This window comes from Rhipicephalus microplus, chromosome 1, assembly GCF_043290135.1.
Source record: "Rhipicephalus microplus isolate Deutch F79 chromosome 1, USDA_Rmic, whole genome shotgun sequence".
Taxonomy (NCBI): Eukaryota; Metazoa; Arthropoda; class Arachnida; order Ixodida; family Ixodidae; genus Rhipicephalus; species Rhipicephalus microplus.
In genome coordinates this window covers 278146363-278163456 of record NC_134700.1, presented here as the reverse complement: position 1 = coordinate 278163456, position 17094 = coordinate 278146363, and the positions used below count along the sequence as shown (strand labels likewise).

Sequence of the window (17094 nt, the reverse complement as noted above, 5' to 3'; positions counted from 1 at the left end):
GGGATTGATGATAAACTTTATTTCTTAAGAAGGAAACTGCGAACAATTCTGTTAACTAGCCATCAGCCCAATACTGACGTCCCACGCTTACCTTTTGAGGGCTCCTGTTGAGCGACGAACGCTACCGCTACGCTCGCAACGTCCGCAAGCTTTGCGTATGGTATTCCGATTCTCGACTATTTGCTTCCACTTTTTGTGTCTCAAATAAAGCTTGCCTTGTGTTGAACCTCTGCTTTTATTGTTGAGGTAAGTTTTAATTAGTACTTCTTAAAGCTTGCTGTTAGTTGCTGGTGTGAGAATCCCGATTTGCGGCCACTTCGTTTTCTTTTTCGCTCTGTACGTTTTCGTAGAACGTTTTCCCCGCGTAATTCTCGCACCCCCCAACTTTTCATCGGTTTTCCGGCAAAAAAAGTGCGAGGATTATGCGAGTAAATACGGTATACCATTTCGCATATCATTCGTGCAATGGCCAACTTCCCAGCGTGACCAACCACACAACAATAGCATTGAGAACCAATTAAGTAGTTGGAGAAAATGTCATGTATGTGTGCTTGTTTCCTACTACAGTTTAGCCTGGTTATAACAAAGTTGGCAAGAATCAGACATTACTTTGCTATAACCACTTTTTTGCTATATTTGGCCTCTAACAAAAAAAAAAAGTTCAGACACCAAGCAGATCAAGTAGAAAATTTAATTTATACCCTCTGAAAAATGTGATCGAGGGTCCCCGGTATTCGTTTCGCAAGAGTGGTATTAGAGCCCTGGCCTCAACACTGTCCATCAGAGCGCAATCGTCCGGTTCGAAACTCAAGTACATACGCAGTGAGTCGACAGCTGCGAGAGCTACTCCGAAGGTCACTGGCTGAGGTGCAGCAATGTCGTCGCCTTCAGGGTCCAAGGAACTGCTATCGGCGATTGTTTTTTTTCCCGACACACCAGTGGCGAGTTCATCGGTGGTGAGCTCCTCAGTTGCGACGAGGTCTTCATCGGCGAGAGCAAAGTCCATATAATCCAACCACCTTGGGACAAGGCTTGCATCGCCAGCAGTTTCCCAAAGCTGCCCTAAGCTCGTCAGAGCCACGGTACCAGCTGCTGCTCTTTCTTTTTTGGCAGTGCTGGTTCCTCACGAGAAACCCGCTTTTTGGAAGCAATGTAGGATCGTCCGAGACTTCACGTCCCTGCAGGCTCTACTAGCGCAAAATATTGCTTTCACCAGTGGTACCGTCAAGTCAGCCAAGTTATCAGCTGTTTAGATGTCGATGAAAAGACACTCAATGACACAGCGGCGATAGTGGACTTTTAAGCTTACGATCACTCCCTGGTCCACCGGCTGCATCTCGGTAGTTGTGTTGGGAGCCAGGAAAAGGACCTCGGCAGCGTTTAGATATGCATTGACATGGTGTGCACTGCCATTGCCAAGAAGAAGCAGCATTTTAAGCTCCTTCAAGCTCATTTCCTTGTCAAAGTCAGTGAGCCAATTGCAGAAGATGTCCCCCGTCATCCCTGCCTTTGTGTTGTGTGTGTACCTTACTGGCATTAACAGCAACTTTGCAAAGTCCTGTAGTTTCTTATGCTTGCCGATGACCAATAGGAGCCGCTCCTCTGTGCCATCCATATTCGAGCAGACCAACATCGTGACGCGATTTTTGCTGTTTTTTCCTCCCACGCATTCATCAGTCTTCGCCACGAGAATTTTTGCTCGCAGTAACTGAAAAAAAAGCCCCGTTTCATCAGTGTTGTAGATATCCCTTTCAGCATATGTGTCAAGAATGTGGCACCTGTGATTCTCCATCCAATACTAGAGACTGTCCTCGTCAACAGATTCAGCTTCACCGACAATGTTTTTGAACGCGATGCCATGGCGGTTTTCCAATCGCTGCAACCATCCGTTGCCTGGATTAAAGTTCTCAGGGCCAAGAACAAACCCCACACATTTGGCCTGCGCGAGAACGATTGGCCCACTGAGAGGGACATTTTTTGATAATGCATCTACAAATCAATGGTAGAGGGTTGCTTCAACATCGACGTAAGTGCAAGCGCGGATCCACTTCTGCTCACCATTGCCACCGTCGTCATCCAAAACAGCATCAATTTTGCTGGAATTTTTTTATGATGGTCACCAAAGCGGTCTGGGCTATGCCACACTTCCCCACAATGTCTCTTTTCTCGATTATCTGGCGAATTTTATCCAAAATGGCGCGTTTCACATTGACGGAAAACACCTTTTGTTTGGCTGTGGATGAGGTCGACGTTCCAGGTATCGCTAAACTCGACAATGCCGAAGAGTTAGTCAGTGCCCAGGGTATGCCAAGCTGTTACTGCAGAAGAGTCCAAGCGCGCTGCGCTGATCTGCTTTTCACCAGTGAACAGAGCTGAACAATCGTGCGAGTGCTTGTGCTGTTCAAACTGTAGTGCTTTGTTTGCGTACCCGAGTCACGCGAACAAGCATGGCAGGCTTAAGCAGGCACCGCTGGTGGCACCACGCACCTATTTGCCTTTTCACCACAATGTAGCACCACAAGTACAAATGGCCTGACATGGCCCCATGGGTGGCCCAAAGGCCCAAAGTGTGGGGCCGCGTTCTTGTGAAGCAGGCCAGAGGATGTAGTATGCATTGTGACGAGATAAGGTAGCAGCAACATTTTACCCGGCAGTTGGCCGGCCTGGCACTGAAAAAAATAGAAAGCATACGCTTTTTTTGGCGATGGTGACCATGTGATGTAGGGAATCATCATCAGCATCATCAGCCTGACTACGTCCACTGCAGTACAAAAGCCTCTCCCATGTTGCGCCAGTCCACTCGGCCCTGTGCTAGCTGGGTCCGGTCAGGGTGCCATTCGTACGGTGAAGCAAGCTTTCGCAAAGAACTGAGCGAAAGGGCAAATGATGCTGCGGGAGGCTGCTGGAAGCCAAGAATTAGCAGTTTTTCGACCGTTTTGATTCACGGAAAAGTTCAAAAGGACGTTTGATGGCACCTTTTCTTTTTCTTTACCTCAAAAAAAAAAAAGAATGCTTTGCTATATCCGCTGTGGTGGGCTTACAGACTTCGTTAAAGCTAGACTTAAAAGACATTGAAAATGCAGAAGTTTGATTGGGAAATCAATATTTCTTCGATATAACCGCTATTTCGCTGTAAGTGGGTCGTTATAAATGGGCCACACTGTACAGTAAAAGCTCGTTAATTCAAATTTTGCGGAATCAGAAAAAATGTTCGAATAAGACAAATGCCAAATTATTTAATATCAACACAATAACAACGAAATGTGTGTTACATCAATACATTTTCATTCCCTTCATAAATATCAAAATTCTGCTCTTCTTAACAAGAGTAATGCAAAAACCACAATTTTTGTCATCCTACAACTTTGTTCTCAATGCAACCACGGTACCAGACTCCTGTGCTTAATTAGCCTGAAACATGCTCTGCACCCCTCCTTGTCTGTACCGCCACGAACCCTAGCACCACACGCAGGTAAGGGTGGTTCTTCTGTAGCTAAAATGGCTGGCAACAGACAGTACATCCATCGCAATGCAGCAAAGAAGTTTTATGCTAGCCAGCCTACCGTAGCTGAAAGCTCTTCAATTTCAACAGCTTCTGCCATGTTTGAGTTTTGTGACTTTTCACGTGCATTGCCTAAAGTTAAAATGAAGCTGCTTAGTGTCGGATACGGTTGCAGACAAAAACATGGTCACTTATTGAAAAAAAAAAACCATGTGAACACAGCCACATCGTTTCAGCTGTCTGTGAACTACATTTTCGCTATTGTTCATCGCTCTATTGCAGCGCTCCGCACTCTGTGCACTCATCTGAATTAAATAAGTTGCAGCCAAAGGCGGCCGAATAACGGTAGTCTTATGCCGCTGAAGAATCAATGGGCTGACCCGGACGTGGTAACAGGTCTGAATTATCTAATTTGCCAAATTAATTGGGATCCAATCAACAAACTTTCACTGTATGTCAGCACGTGGTGACTAATCTAAACAAACTCAGTAATCAACTTGCATTACGCCCCGTATTTTTTCTTGAGAAAGCCACCAGAAAGCCACCAGTTTTCATTTTTCATTCGAAAATGAAACCCTGTTATCTTACCCTTTGTTTGAAGGCTCCTCCTTTTCGTTCTCTGAGTCTGATGAGACAATCCGGTGCTTCTTCCCCTTTCCGACGTCGGAGTCTCCAGCCTCGCTGCCCGACGAGATGCGCTTGCGCTTCTTGCCTTTGGAGCCCTCATCCTCACTGTCACTGCACCGGAAAAGCCAGCACCACTGTTAGAAGGAAGCTTTAACTTAATTAAATAGATGCTAAATTAAATGGATAAGACTAGCCTCAGAAAGCATTCTCAGAAAAATCTGTAATGTGAAAACTAAGAATGTACACAGCGAAGTGCGGTCTTGCCAAAAAGAATGAGTACAAACTGCCTGAATAAGGTCACGGCATGAACCTGTACCACTCCCAGAATGTTAGTTTAAATTTATTAGTGAAGCTAAACATGGCTAGGAAAGCGCGGCAGCCCATAAGTCCGGGAATGTTCACAAGCTACTTCAGCACAATCCGCCTTTGCAGAGGAGGTAGAAGTGGGAGAGGGAGAATTTCGCAATATTAAGTGGTGTTATAATTAGGTTACGGGAGCTAAAACAATTGTTTTGGCTAGTTTTGGTTTCTCGCTTGACCTCTCTACCCTATTATGCTGTGCAGAAGGATAAAAACGATGCCAACCTTCATGACAATGCCCCCAATGGCAATATAACACGATGTCAGTGATTACATCATTGGCGCACAGCTAATGACTGATCAAGGCTCTTACCATGTGTTGGTTGTGTTTGTTACTAGCAGGTATAGGGTGAGGAAGCGTGATGCAAAGTACTGAGGAGGTTTAAAAAATGCTAGGCATGTGCTAATATTGAATTTTAGGTCCGAAGAGAATTCGAAGCAAATAGTGATTTTGATAGAATGATTTCGAATTGAATTCGAATAGTATGTATGACATAAAAAAAGGAATATTTATCATGACCTAACTAACCCGCACAATATTTTTTTGAATTAAAATAGAGGCTCTATGCAAATGTCTTTTTCTTTTCATTCAAAGGAAGTCGAGACAACCTTGAGTAGTAGTTTTAGTAGGGTGCGAGTAATAACCTGTAAGATACTTAACCTTTTAAAATTTATTATACTTGGAGCATATAAGCTGTCATAACAAGCTTAATAAAATGAAGAATTGATTTGAGGGTAACATATTCCTTTAAAGGGGCCCTGCAACACTTTTTCAAGTAGTCATGGAGTCGGTAAACAAGCTTGTTGCTTCACAACACCGCCGCCAAGTTTCTAGAATCAGTCCAGTATGAGCGGAGTTCCAAAAATTTGTCGCACACTGGATTGCATTCTTTCTTCTCGTCCTGACCAAATAGCTGAAAGCTAAGCAGGGAGGAATGACACGGCGAAAGAAAATTTATCACACACACCTTGTAACCTTGAGCACGTTTTTTTTCCCCCCGAATACGTGGCTTTTGAGTGCGATCGCGCTCACACTCATGGACACGCGGTGGCCTTCCGCGGCGGCCCCGGTAACGACGAGCGCGCCATGCTCAAATCAGCCAATGGCTGTGACCAGAGCCGTATATTACTTCTTGGCTGTGACAAGTTATGTTTGAGCTTGTAGTGTCATTTGCCAAGGAATTTTTAGCTTTGAAATTTTATTGTGAATTACAGGCCGCATGCTACGCTATAATATTTGCCTCGCGTGTTCTCGGTAGCCTCGACTACCAATGGGCAGCGTTTTCTGACCATGCTCAGTAAGTGTTGCAAGGCCCCGTTAAATTTGAAGGGGGGATTCGCGACAAAGCGAATTTTCCCCGATTAAATGCTTTCGCGGCTTAGCACCCCTACACTGTGGTGAAACTACCTTTACATGCGAACTAATATACATTTATTTGTTTATTGCGAATACTTCAAAAATATTCGATAATTTAAATTCGAATCGAAGCAAATTTGAATACTCAACTATTCGTTCAAATATTCGAAGCATTCAATTATTCGCACAAGTCTAAAAAATGCGCGATGCACGTGACAAGTTCACTGCCAAAACCACTTTACCGCAAGCCAAAAGCCCTATTCTGTAGTTTGGAGAATCGATTGCAAAGGTTAGTGCTACATAACATTGCATTTGTGAAAAATTACATGACTTAGCAGGCAAAGAGGACTAGTCAGGCACAGAAAAGGGGCAGAAGAATTTTTTAGATGCGGAGCATCTAATACTCGAGGCTTGTAGTGCGGCGCCGTCCGCAAGCTTCCTCCTCCTTCTTCCACCATCTGTGCATCCCTTCCTCCTCTACACACCGCGCGCGCTTCACTCCTCCACCATCTGTGCACCCTTCCTCCTCTACACACCGCATGCGCTTCTCCTCTTCACAAACATTCGCTAGCTGTATAATGTAGCGCGCATGCGCAGTCACGCTTCGAGAACATCGGCAGCTGACGCGCGCGCATGCGCCGTCGCGCTTCGAGAACATCGGCAGCTGACGCGCGCGCATGCGCCGTCGCGCTTCGAGAACATCGGCAGCTGACGCGCGCGCATGCGCCGTTGCGCTTCTTCCCCTTCTCGAACATTCGACAGCTGACGCGCGCATGCACCGTCACCCACCATCTGTGCCGCGCGCGCTTCTCCCCTTCGAGAACATTCTACAATTCTCCTGATTCTCCAGTGGACGCGCATGCGCCGTCGCGCTTCGAGAACATTCAACAGCTGACAGTGCATGCGCCGTCGCGCTGTATATATGGTCAAGGTCGGCGCTCGCTCGCTCAGTTGCCGCTCGTCGGTTGGTTTGTACGGCGCGTCGATGTCTAAGGTCGCGGTGAAATGAATTCCAACGAATCCACAAACACAATGATCGACGTCCCTTCGACCAGCGCCGCCCTTTCGCATACGTGTGTACGTGTTCACTCATTTAACACCCCCTCCTACAACCACGTTAACCAATTTAGCCATCGACCCAAGTAAGTCGCACTTTAACACCCCGTTAACCAATTATATGCTCCGCATCCTCCTCAGTGTTCCCCCGAGGGAAGCTGCGGGCAATCTTTTTTTTTTTAATGGAGCATCTGCGCTCTCTCCACCAATGGCTCACACCACTGTGATACTAAAAAAAATGTGAGATAATCTATCTCATCAGGGAGGTGTAAAAAAATCACAAACTGCTTACAGTAAGAAATTCGAAAAGAGGGGATGGATGCTGGGACCAATGTTTTGACAAACGTCGGCTCCAGCACACATCCCCAGTTTTCGTATTTCTCATCACAAACTTTCATCTTCCCTTTCATGCCTTTCTTTTGGATTTAAACTGTTAACTGGTTATTTAATGCATCAATATGCCCCTGTGCTAACTCTACTTGGGTAATTTAACCTCTACAGCTTCAAGAAAGAGTAACTTTTTTAAGGACCATTGTATGCCTAGATAAATTCAGAAGCACAATAAACGTAGCAAGATCCTTAAAGTTGCATTTAACATGTCCAAAAGATACGATGATAACGTGATGATACAAAGGCATTTTCTGCGAATTAGGCTAGACTACCTCACTACCATTTTTCGCTGCCGTCGTGCAAAAGTCACGCTGGGGCAGGAAGTGACCATACTATTTTGCATTTGGCAAAATTTTCTGCTACACAGGATTTGCGATTTCCTACAAAGAGATATCAAGGAAAAGGCGGAAAGAAATCAGACTGCTAAGAAATTGCACAGGGCAGTACGATTTGCATAGAATGCTGTGGAATAAATTCTCACCTAGACTTGCCACCTTTACCAGAGTCCGAATCTTCGCTGGAGGAGATGGTTTCCTTGGAGACAATGCGAAGCCGCTGCTTTGCCGACATGCCCGAATCCTTGAGTGCAGCGGCGGCGGCCTTCTTGCTGACCTTGCCTCCCTTGCGGCCACGGCTCTTCTCTTTCTCCCCACCATCTCTGCGGCTCATGTGCCTGCGTTAGCCAACATTTGTATTGTTACCATCGACCAGTATTGCCAGAACAAACTCAACTTTTTGCATTGAAAAGCACTAATGTGTCAGTCGGGCTCTTCCCACTTTTTACCTCAACTGATCCACAAAAAAAATAACAGAAAGAGACCTGATAGCCTGTCACCAGGGTGTCCTCTAAATGGGAGCCCCAAGCTCACGCAACTGATCTACTAAAGAACAGCCAGCTTGTTCATGCTCTAATTTTTCACAGTATATGCCCTCTGCAGAGGATTCAGTCTACTACTGTGGTTGTTAAGACAGCTTGCCTGCTTTGCAAATAAACAAAAAAAAAGAAAACGAAATGTGCATCTGCAGCAACACCGATAAAAATACCATGGTAGCAAAATATAGTATTGTGAAAGTTTACTGTAGTGGAATATGACATTCAAAACATTTCTTCCCTGGCTTTCCCAGATGTTATGTACACTTTGCATTTATGGTGGACGAAATAGGCCAAGCAAGCCCAATAGGCCCAAACCTGTCATCAAAATAAAGCCATCGCGAAATGCACAAAAGTGCCGCTATTAACACAGTCACGCATACCGGGCACTATTCATTTACAAACACAAGAATATTTCTTGTTGAGAGACTTCTCTACAGCAGACCAACACACATTTTAAATCACACAACGTCCGTATATACACATACAGCATCCATGTCTCTAAGCTATCCTTTCTCCCAATACTAAAGCACTCAATTCATTTACTTGAAAATAAGTATGTATTTTATACAGCCACTCGAGAGGTTGTAAAGCACTCTCGGGCCAAGCATATTGTAGAACACAGGAAAAAGGAGAAGGTCGTACAGACACATTTCAGAAATAAAACACTAGAATAAAACAGATGGAGGTACAAAATGCAAATGATGTGCTACACTTCAAAATGTGTGCAACAAATTATGTGGACAGCTTCAAACAATATACTGTATTTATTCGAATCTAGGCCGATAGTTTTTTTTTTTTTTTTTCACATTTCTTTGCATCAAACTCCAGGGTCGCTTTAGATTGAAGAATTTTAAAAAACACGTCATTTTTTATTGAGAAAAGCAGTGCACAGCTAGTGCCATCTAGACGGCATTACAGCCGTTAGTAGCCAAGCAACACCTGGTTTAAGTACACACGTGAGGCCGCCATTTTAATCATTGGAGCGAGTGTTGAGGCGAGCATTCGTCATTTCGAGTTGCGCATCAAGTGGTCTGCGTGCGGCGTAGCTCAATGGCGCCAAACAGGCGGTGTCATTATAGTGCCGCTTATAAAAGGAACGTTGTCCTAGCCACAGAGTCGTCGTCCAACATTCAAGCCGGGCGGGACTTGGAGGAGTGGAGCGTAACTGAAGAGGCTGCAGCATGGGGCGACAACCAGGGAACTTTCATTGTGCGCTCTTTTAAGAAGTGCGGCATATCCAGCGCGCTTGATGGCGTTGAGGATTGCGCACTGTTTGAAGACAGCGGCAAAGAAGTCACCGACGAGGGAAGCAGCGATGACAACTTGGAATGAGCGTGACACCGGCCAGCACGGCATCTTTATGATGCAACTAAGAGCAGCCCGAAAAAAATTACAACAAAGAAACACACGCAAGAGGACTAGCGGCTGTATGTTTCTCCAGTTATTTGCATCGTGAACCAACTGCTTTGTTTCATCTTCATGTTCAGTAAATGTTTTCTCTTTGAATCCGTGGTTCTCGCTGTTTTATTTGGCCTACATTAGAGATTTTTTTTTTTTAGGCTTCGAATTTTTGGAGGGTCGGCCTAGATTCGAGTAACTACAGTAACAGGGGACTGTATTTCAAGTCTAACCTATTCAAGCTCACTTCTGTGAATAGCACTTTCGCATCTATGAAATCTGCACAGAGTAAGTGCACCAATCATCTTTGGGTACACCACGAAACCGGTGAAAATGGAACGGTACCGAAGAGACACAGACAAGCGCTGACACAGACAAGGGCTCATCTGCATCTAGGTTGTACCCTTCCATCTTCACTGGTCTCGCGCTGTACTCAAAAATGCTGCCTTACCAACTAGCTGAACTTTCAATACTGTTAAATGGTCGCGTTAGTACATTGTTCTGCTCTATCGCTCTTCGTATTGAGGTATGGAACCAACCATCCACACCATACTTCTTTTACTCATTCTGCAGAACAAAGGGTCTAGCAGATGCTTCAAGCAAGAGAGGGATGGGTGAAGAAAGACTCACTCCTTCTTCTTCTTCTTCTTGCGGGGTTTGTCCTCACCGTCAGAACCAGATTGCGGCTTCTTGCGCTTCTTCTTTTCCTTGACTTCACCATTCTCAACCTCACCTCCTTCGTCGCTGCTGTCACTAACGTAGTCCTGCGTCTTGCGTCCCTGAAAGATGGCAGCACCAAGAGAATGTCATCAGGCAAAGTGTTGGCCAACGTTACATACATAATTCTGGCCAAAAAGAGAACCCATCTTTAGGTGTTACTCTAACAACACCATCCACCACACCACTGCGAAATTAACTTGCGATCTTGAGATGCTGAGAATGAACCAAACTAGAGCATTTCATAGAAATGGAGTAGACCTATTGCTCCCAGCTGACCCAGCACCAAGCCTCTTTTCTTTATGTTTTATTTTTTTCTTGCCATTTTTGGAGCTGCGCAGCTTACCAGAGGGAATATTCCAAATAGCTTAGACAAACAATCCAGTTAACTCTCTTAGCAGTCTGCGTATAAGAATTTGTCCAATGCTACCACCTTCCTTTACAAAAGGCTTGTATTTTATTGCATGCGGTCTTCATGGTCACCGAATTTCCAACCGCGATTCGGTGACCATGAAGACTGTATTCCATAGGTTGTCAAAATGTGGAACATTCTGGTATTTAGACATGGGTGCACAATAAAGAAAAAAAAAAATTCGGAAACAACCAAAAGGCCACCATTTATTGTACGACCCTTCTTAACTCATAGTGTTTCACTCAACAGTACAGTTTTGATTCCATGACTAGTTCTCCCACGTTGACACTGACGTGTAAGAAGTAGACTCACCTTCGACTTTTTGGACGGTTTGTCGTCACCCGTGTCGACAAACTGCATCTTGCTCTTGCTTTTCTCGACAAACTCCTGGCGCTTCATAATCATGGCCCTCTCCTGCTCAAGCTTCTGTTCCTCGAGCAGCCTCTGTTCCTCGGATATCTTGCGGCGGAGGGCCTCGCGTTCCTCTTCTTGCTTACGGCGGATCTCTCGCTCCTCTTCGTCCATGCGGCGTGCCCGTGCCACGTGATACTGTGCCTGACTCAGCAAGTCCTGGCATTGCCTGCACTCACACACAGATGAGGCATGTCACGCAACGCCTCAATTCAACTTGCACACATACTGCACTGAGGAGGAACAAGGATAAACTGAAAAGGTATTTTCCTTTGAATCTCACAAAGGCCGCTGCCATGGCTCATCGGGTACAGTACTTAGCTGCCAACCTTAAAGAGATGCTAAAGTGAAGCGATGAATAAAATCGGTTCAAATTAATAAAGTGCACTCCAAAAACTCTAGTTTCATTAATTTCACCAATTTTGTTAATAGAGGAGAAAATCACGGTCAAAATTCTATTTATAAATTTTGTGCCAAAATCTCTGCGCCTGACGTCACAGATATTAATGTGTACTTGTATTTTGGCGACGTTGCCTCAATGAAATTTCCTGAAACTTGGCAGCTTTAGTTTATGGCCCCCTCGGTGGTCAGTGCAGACGACTTTGCCAATTAGGAGCTATGTAGGCTATAGCAAATGTCACCGAAATCTGCGTCGTCAAGATATTTGGTGCGGGAACTTCAATGTGGCAGCACCCCCCCCCCCCCCCCTTTTATTTTTGTGCATATCCTTGCTTACCAAGTGCCTTCTTGAGGCAAGTGTGGCTAGTACTTTGGAATTGTAAAAGAGTTACTAAGTAATATAAAAAAACTGTTTTGTCTTTTAGCATCCCTTTAATTAAAGGTTCAATCACAGCAGTGGCCAGTTGCATTTTGATGGAGGTGAAATGCTAAAGGCTTCCCAATGTGTGATCACGACACACATTCTTTGAAGAACCCCAAATGGTCGAAATTACCGAAACACCTCCAAATTTAGTACAATAATTCCCATAACTTAACCAACAGTCTGACGGGCACCGCTGCCTCCTCGGACCTTCCCGCCTTTCTGGTAAGCAATCTCGCTGTAACAATCAACCGTAATTCCAGAAGCAATATGCAATAAAACACAAATATGTATTCATTGAAAAGCCGAATTCAACAGAGTCTCTTGTGAGTTCACAGAAAGAGGAGAAATGAAAATATTTCTAATTTGCCTAAAGCAAATAAATATCTGTTAAACAATGCAGCAAAAGGCTGCTGCTTTAGCAGATAGGCGGCAGGCAGAATATACTTACCAACACGAAGCTATGTGTAAATAAAGAAAATACAGTACAACTGGCACTGACATTGACTATGGATGGTCAATCATATCAAGCTGTCGGTGAAATTTGTATTCATCTGGCCTGAACTAATGGTCATACACATAAATGGTTCATGCATAAACCAGAACATTATCACAATAAAGATTACTTTTTATACAAATGCCCACCAGGTTTCTTCTAATGCAGCATGCTCAACAGTGAAGACATATAGAACACTCTTGTACAGCCCAGGATGCAATCCATTACGGTGATACAAAATAGACACGGGTGGCCCAGGACAGATGCAGCCACTAACATCCATGCAAGCATTACAGTAGAGCAGTATGTGCCATCTTTTATTTTTCATTTTTCCTGCAGCTGTTTGCAGGTGGCTGCATTATATTTGAAAAAATGTGGTACACACTATCATCTGCAATCTTATTGATAATAGTGATTGGCTAATGTACTCACCTAGACTCGGCAGCAGCTTGGGCAAGGTCGTACTTCATTCGATCCCCGTGGACACTGAGATACTGGAAGTACCTGGGCAAAAGTGGACACAGCATAAGCTCCAGTTTGAAAAAATTTGAGCAGTCTTGAGCATGTCAAATTCGGCAACTTGTTATGGCCACATCATCGCATTCTTTTCATGGGACACAAGCTGCGTTTGAAACAGGCGTGTACCTGTGTGCAAGGCCAAGTTCGTGGACGGCCGAGAGCACTGTAGCCAGGGAGGACTTGTCGTCTTTCAGGCACTGGGCGGCCAGCTTCTGCAGCACCAGGGAAATGTTGTACAGCAGTAGGGTGTCCTGGGGTGCCACTCGACGTGCCCTGAGCAGGACACGCTTGCACTCCCGCAGCCGGTTGCAGCGGAACAATGCCCTGGCCAGGTACACCAGGATGTCCACATGGTGATGACGGTAGAACTTGCGCAGACAGTTCTCATACTGCCAGCCAAGGCAAAAGAAACAAAAATACTTCATGTTGTTTTACACTCAATATAATTGGACAGCAATGACGCGTCAGTGTATGTGACTAGCTAGCGAATATCACGTGCTTTGTCATCATCATACCGTATTTATTCGAATCTAGGCCAATAGTTTTTTTTTTTTTAATTTATTTGTATCAAACTCCAGGGTCTGTTTAGATTCGCGGATTTTGAAACATGTGCCATTTTTCACCAAGAAACGTGGTACACAACTAGCGCCACTTGGCGGTATTTAAGCCCTTGTAAGCCAAGCCTTGAGTACACACGGACGGCTGTCATTTTTACCTTTGGGTCGAGTGTGTAGGCAAGCCGTTTGTCATTTCGAGTTGCACTTCAAGTGGGCTGTGTGTGAAACGGTAAGTCGGGCCAGTTGGTTAGAATCCATCGTGAACTTTCTTACAGCGCAACACCACAAAAAAATACAGGACAGGGAAGGAGTAGAACAGAAAGAAAAGACAGCGCCGTCTTTTCTTTCTGTTCTACTCCTTCCCTGTCCTGTATTTTTTTGTGGTGTTGCGCTGTAAGAAAGTTCACGATGGGCTGTGTGTGGGCTAGCTCAATGGCACCAAACAGGTCGTGTCATTATAGTGCCGCTCATAAAGCCACGGAGTCGTCATCCAGCCTTCAAGACAAGCGGGACATTAAAGTGCATGAGAAAAGGTGCTTCACTGGAAGGGCTGCAGCATAAGACATCCCAGGAACTTTCATTGTGAGCTTTCAAGAAGTGCGGCATATCCGATGTGCTTAATGGCACTGAGGATTGCGCACTGTTTGAAGTCAGCGACAAGGGTAGCAGCGACTACGACTTGGAATATGCGCGGCATCGAACTAGAGGCAACGTGAAAAAAAAAACTATGACAAAGAAATACACAAGAGGGCTAGCGGCTGTACGTTGTTCGAGTTATTTTCATCATCAACCAACTGCTTTGTTTCACCCTCATGCTCAACGAATGTTTTCTCCTAGTAAACGTTGTCTTCGCTGTTTGGTTCGGCCTACATTCAAGGTTTTTTGTTGTTGTTTTTTTTTTTCGGGCTTCAAGCTTTCGGGGGGTCGACCTAGATTCGAGTAAGTACTGTAACAGGGGACTGTACTTCAAGTCCTTGTGTGCAGTACCAGTTTGTGTGTACTAACAGAGTACCATGATAACATTTTGTGCCACAAAAGTTTACTGCACCGCTGATCTTGCAGACGCCACAATGTGCAGTAAATGGTTTTTCATCATGTTGATAAGTGCGGAAATCAGCCAATCAGTTATTCTGACCTCTGCGGGATTGCGGAGATGACATTGCTAGTAATTATGAAAAAAAAAAACGAAGGCGAGGTAGCAACCGCCGACATTCGCACCAGTATGACTTATAGCCAACGAAAAGCCTTAACACAGTAAGCATACCCGGTTATTTGCTTGGGTACGTGCGTGGCGTAGCACCACTTTAGGCTTACTGCACGCTTTTAGTAGGCAACTACCTGAATGCGCTAGGCTGCCGATTGCTACAACTTCGTTGTGTGGGACCATGTATTCAAGCAGGCGCACCGCTTTACAGAAACGCAAGCAGCTCGCCGTTGCGGAGTCTAGCATTGCGGGTTGCAGGCACGGAGAAACCTTGCTGTATTATGCTAGCAGGAGCAACGTACAGCAAGTGTAGGGCCGTTGTAACCATGCTGGAGACTTTCAGCGACAGCCCAAACGCGCCTCCATACATTGACAGAAATGCTGGAGCATCGCGGAGAGTGCATTGCTTGCAGAAAGCTCGTCATTGCTGCGTTAACCCAGCAGGCTACTCACCACATCTGCGCATGTCCTGAAGCGGAGTGAGCGTACTCTACAGCAAGCGGATCGGCAGTCATGGTGTGCGTCGATTAAACAAAACACTGCACCCAACTAGCCATGCAGTAGACAATTTGGCTCTCTGCGAATGTAAGGGGTTTGAAAGAAAACTGTGTCAGTTTTCACTTAGAAGCAGAAACAACTGTGTCACGGACAGCCGATTGTGTCTGTTCTGTCGCTGTACCACACTGTGTATCTCTGAACCTTCAGTACTTGCGAAATGCTCCTTGGCGTCAGCCACCGAGTGCTATTGGGCGGTCGTGCGAGAGTCAGAATATTTTCTGCACTTTTGCAAAAATAAAGAGATGGCTTTGCGGTGGGCACTTTAGGCAATATTTTCTGTGGCATAAAATTTATTTCTTTGTTGCTGGCAACGATGCATGTCTGGAGATGAAAATTTGTAGCTGGTGGTTAATGCGTAGTACGTCTAGTGTGTAGTTATGCCGGCGTCCCCGGAAGGTTCGTACTAATGGGGTTTCACTATATTTGGTTGATTGCGAGTTTGCCAGTGCATAATTAATATTCCCCCAACGTATGTTTGACTGCAACACTCGACTACTCAATTTCATCCACAAATGCACTATTGATAAGCATGAAGATTACTGAAGTACCTACATTTGTTGAGAAATTTCCAATAAGCCCAAAAATGCAACAAGCGATTAGAAAATTCTACAACAGGATCAGGGAAAAAAAGAAGCCCGAATCTGCTTATTATCAGCAAACTGGCAACTCTGCAACGACAGCACACGGTGGACCTATTAATAATAAATATACATTCAAACCTTAATATTACGAACCCAGACATAACAAAATATCGGTTATAAGAAAGAGTGGCCTTAAAATAAATAAAGCGTTAGGAATATATCTTTATAACAAATTTTCAGATATAACAAACTTATTTTTCTGTGAGATGCAACTCTATTATAATGAGGTTTGAGTGTACTCACTGCTGCGCTTTTCAACGTCCCAAAAACACAATATGATTACTAGGAATGCCATAATGGTTCTGGAAATTTCAACCACCTGAGGTTTTTAACATGCAGCTAAATCGCAGCACATGGGCCCGAAGAATTTTCACCTCCCTCGAAAATGTGGACACCACGACCGGGAATCCAACCCTGCAATTGCCATTAAAAGTCTTCTCTCATACGACAAATCTCGTTAAGGTAGCAATGGTCAATTATCTGCAAGTACAGTTTGCTGAAGGCCAAATGGAGAAATTGAAGAAATTAATTACCGTGAATGTCAACGGTATAAGAAACTATTGTATGAACGATGTACGTAGGTCGAAAATTTTTTTAATCAATATAAGTCAATAACAAATACATGCTTCAGGTGCTTTGATGTTTTGATGCGTGTTCATTACAACTAGGCTTCACAGTACATTCTTAACTTTCATGGATTCTAAAATGTGGCACATTGAGGCTGTGCCTTCTGCTCGCCACTGCATAAAAAGTCACTTCTAGGAATTAGGATCCAAAACGATAATCACAGACATACAGTTTCTTAAAAACAAGTTGAAACTGATGGCCTATCTAAAAAAAACATTTCTGCCATTCAAGCAGAAAACTTTACAAGAGAGAGGTCATTTCTTCAACCTACAATGTAACAAAATGGTGTGATGTCGGAGTAAAGCATAAAGTCATAATGGTCATAAAGCCAAACTCTCTCGAAACTTGGTCACTAAGATGTATCATGGCATGACTCAACTGCGTTTCTATAATGAGTTATGAGATGTAAATGCCTTTCCTCTTCGTAAACTGAATGCTGCATATTGTCTGGAAAAATTACGTAAATCAAAGTGGCTGAAGAAGTCGGACCATTAGGCACTTCTGTGTTCTCAGCCCAATTTGTTATGTTCCGGGTAGTTCATTACTCAACCTGAGAGTGCCTTAGGTA

The 17094-nt window shown here is 44.5% G+C and overlaps 1 protein-coding gene across 1 annotated transcript in view; it reads right to left on the bottom strand.

Moving 5' to 3' along the window:
* Positions 1-17094, bottom strand: part of Ctr9 (RNA polymerase-associated protein Ctr9) — a 35774-nt gene that overhangs the window by 1273 nt on the left and 17407 nt on the right. Inside the window, exons 13-18 of the mRNA XM_037436198.2 lie at positions 13066-13328; positions 12853-12924; positions 11006-11273; positions 10195-10343; positions 7774-7965; positions 4091-4240 (exon numbers count right to left, since the gene is read on the bottom strand). Coding sequence (XP_037292095.2) covers positions 4091-4240; positions 7774-7965; positions 10195-10343; positions 11006-11273; positions 12853-12924; positions 13066-13328 — 1094 coding nt within the window. The remainder of the gene's footprint in view (positions 1-4090; positions 4241-7773; positions 7966-10194; positions 10344-11005; positions 11274-12852; positions 12925-13065; positions 13329-17094) is intronic.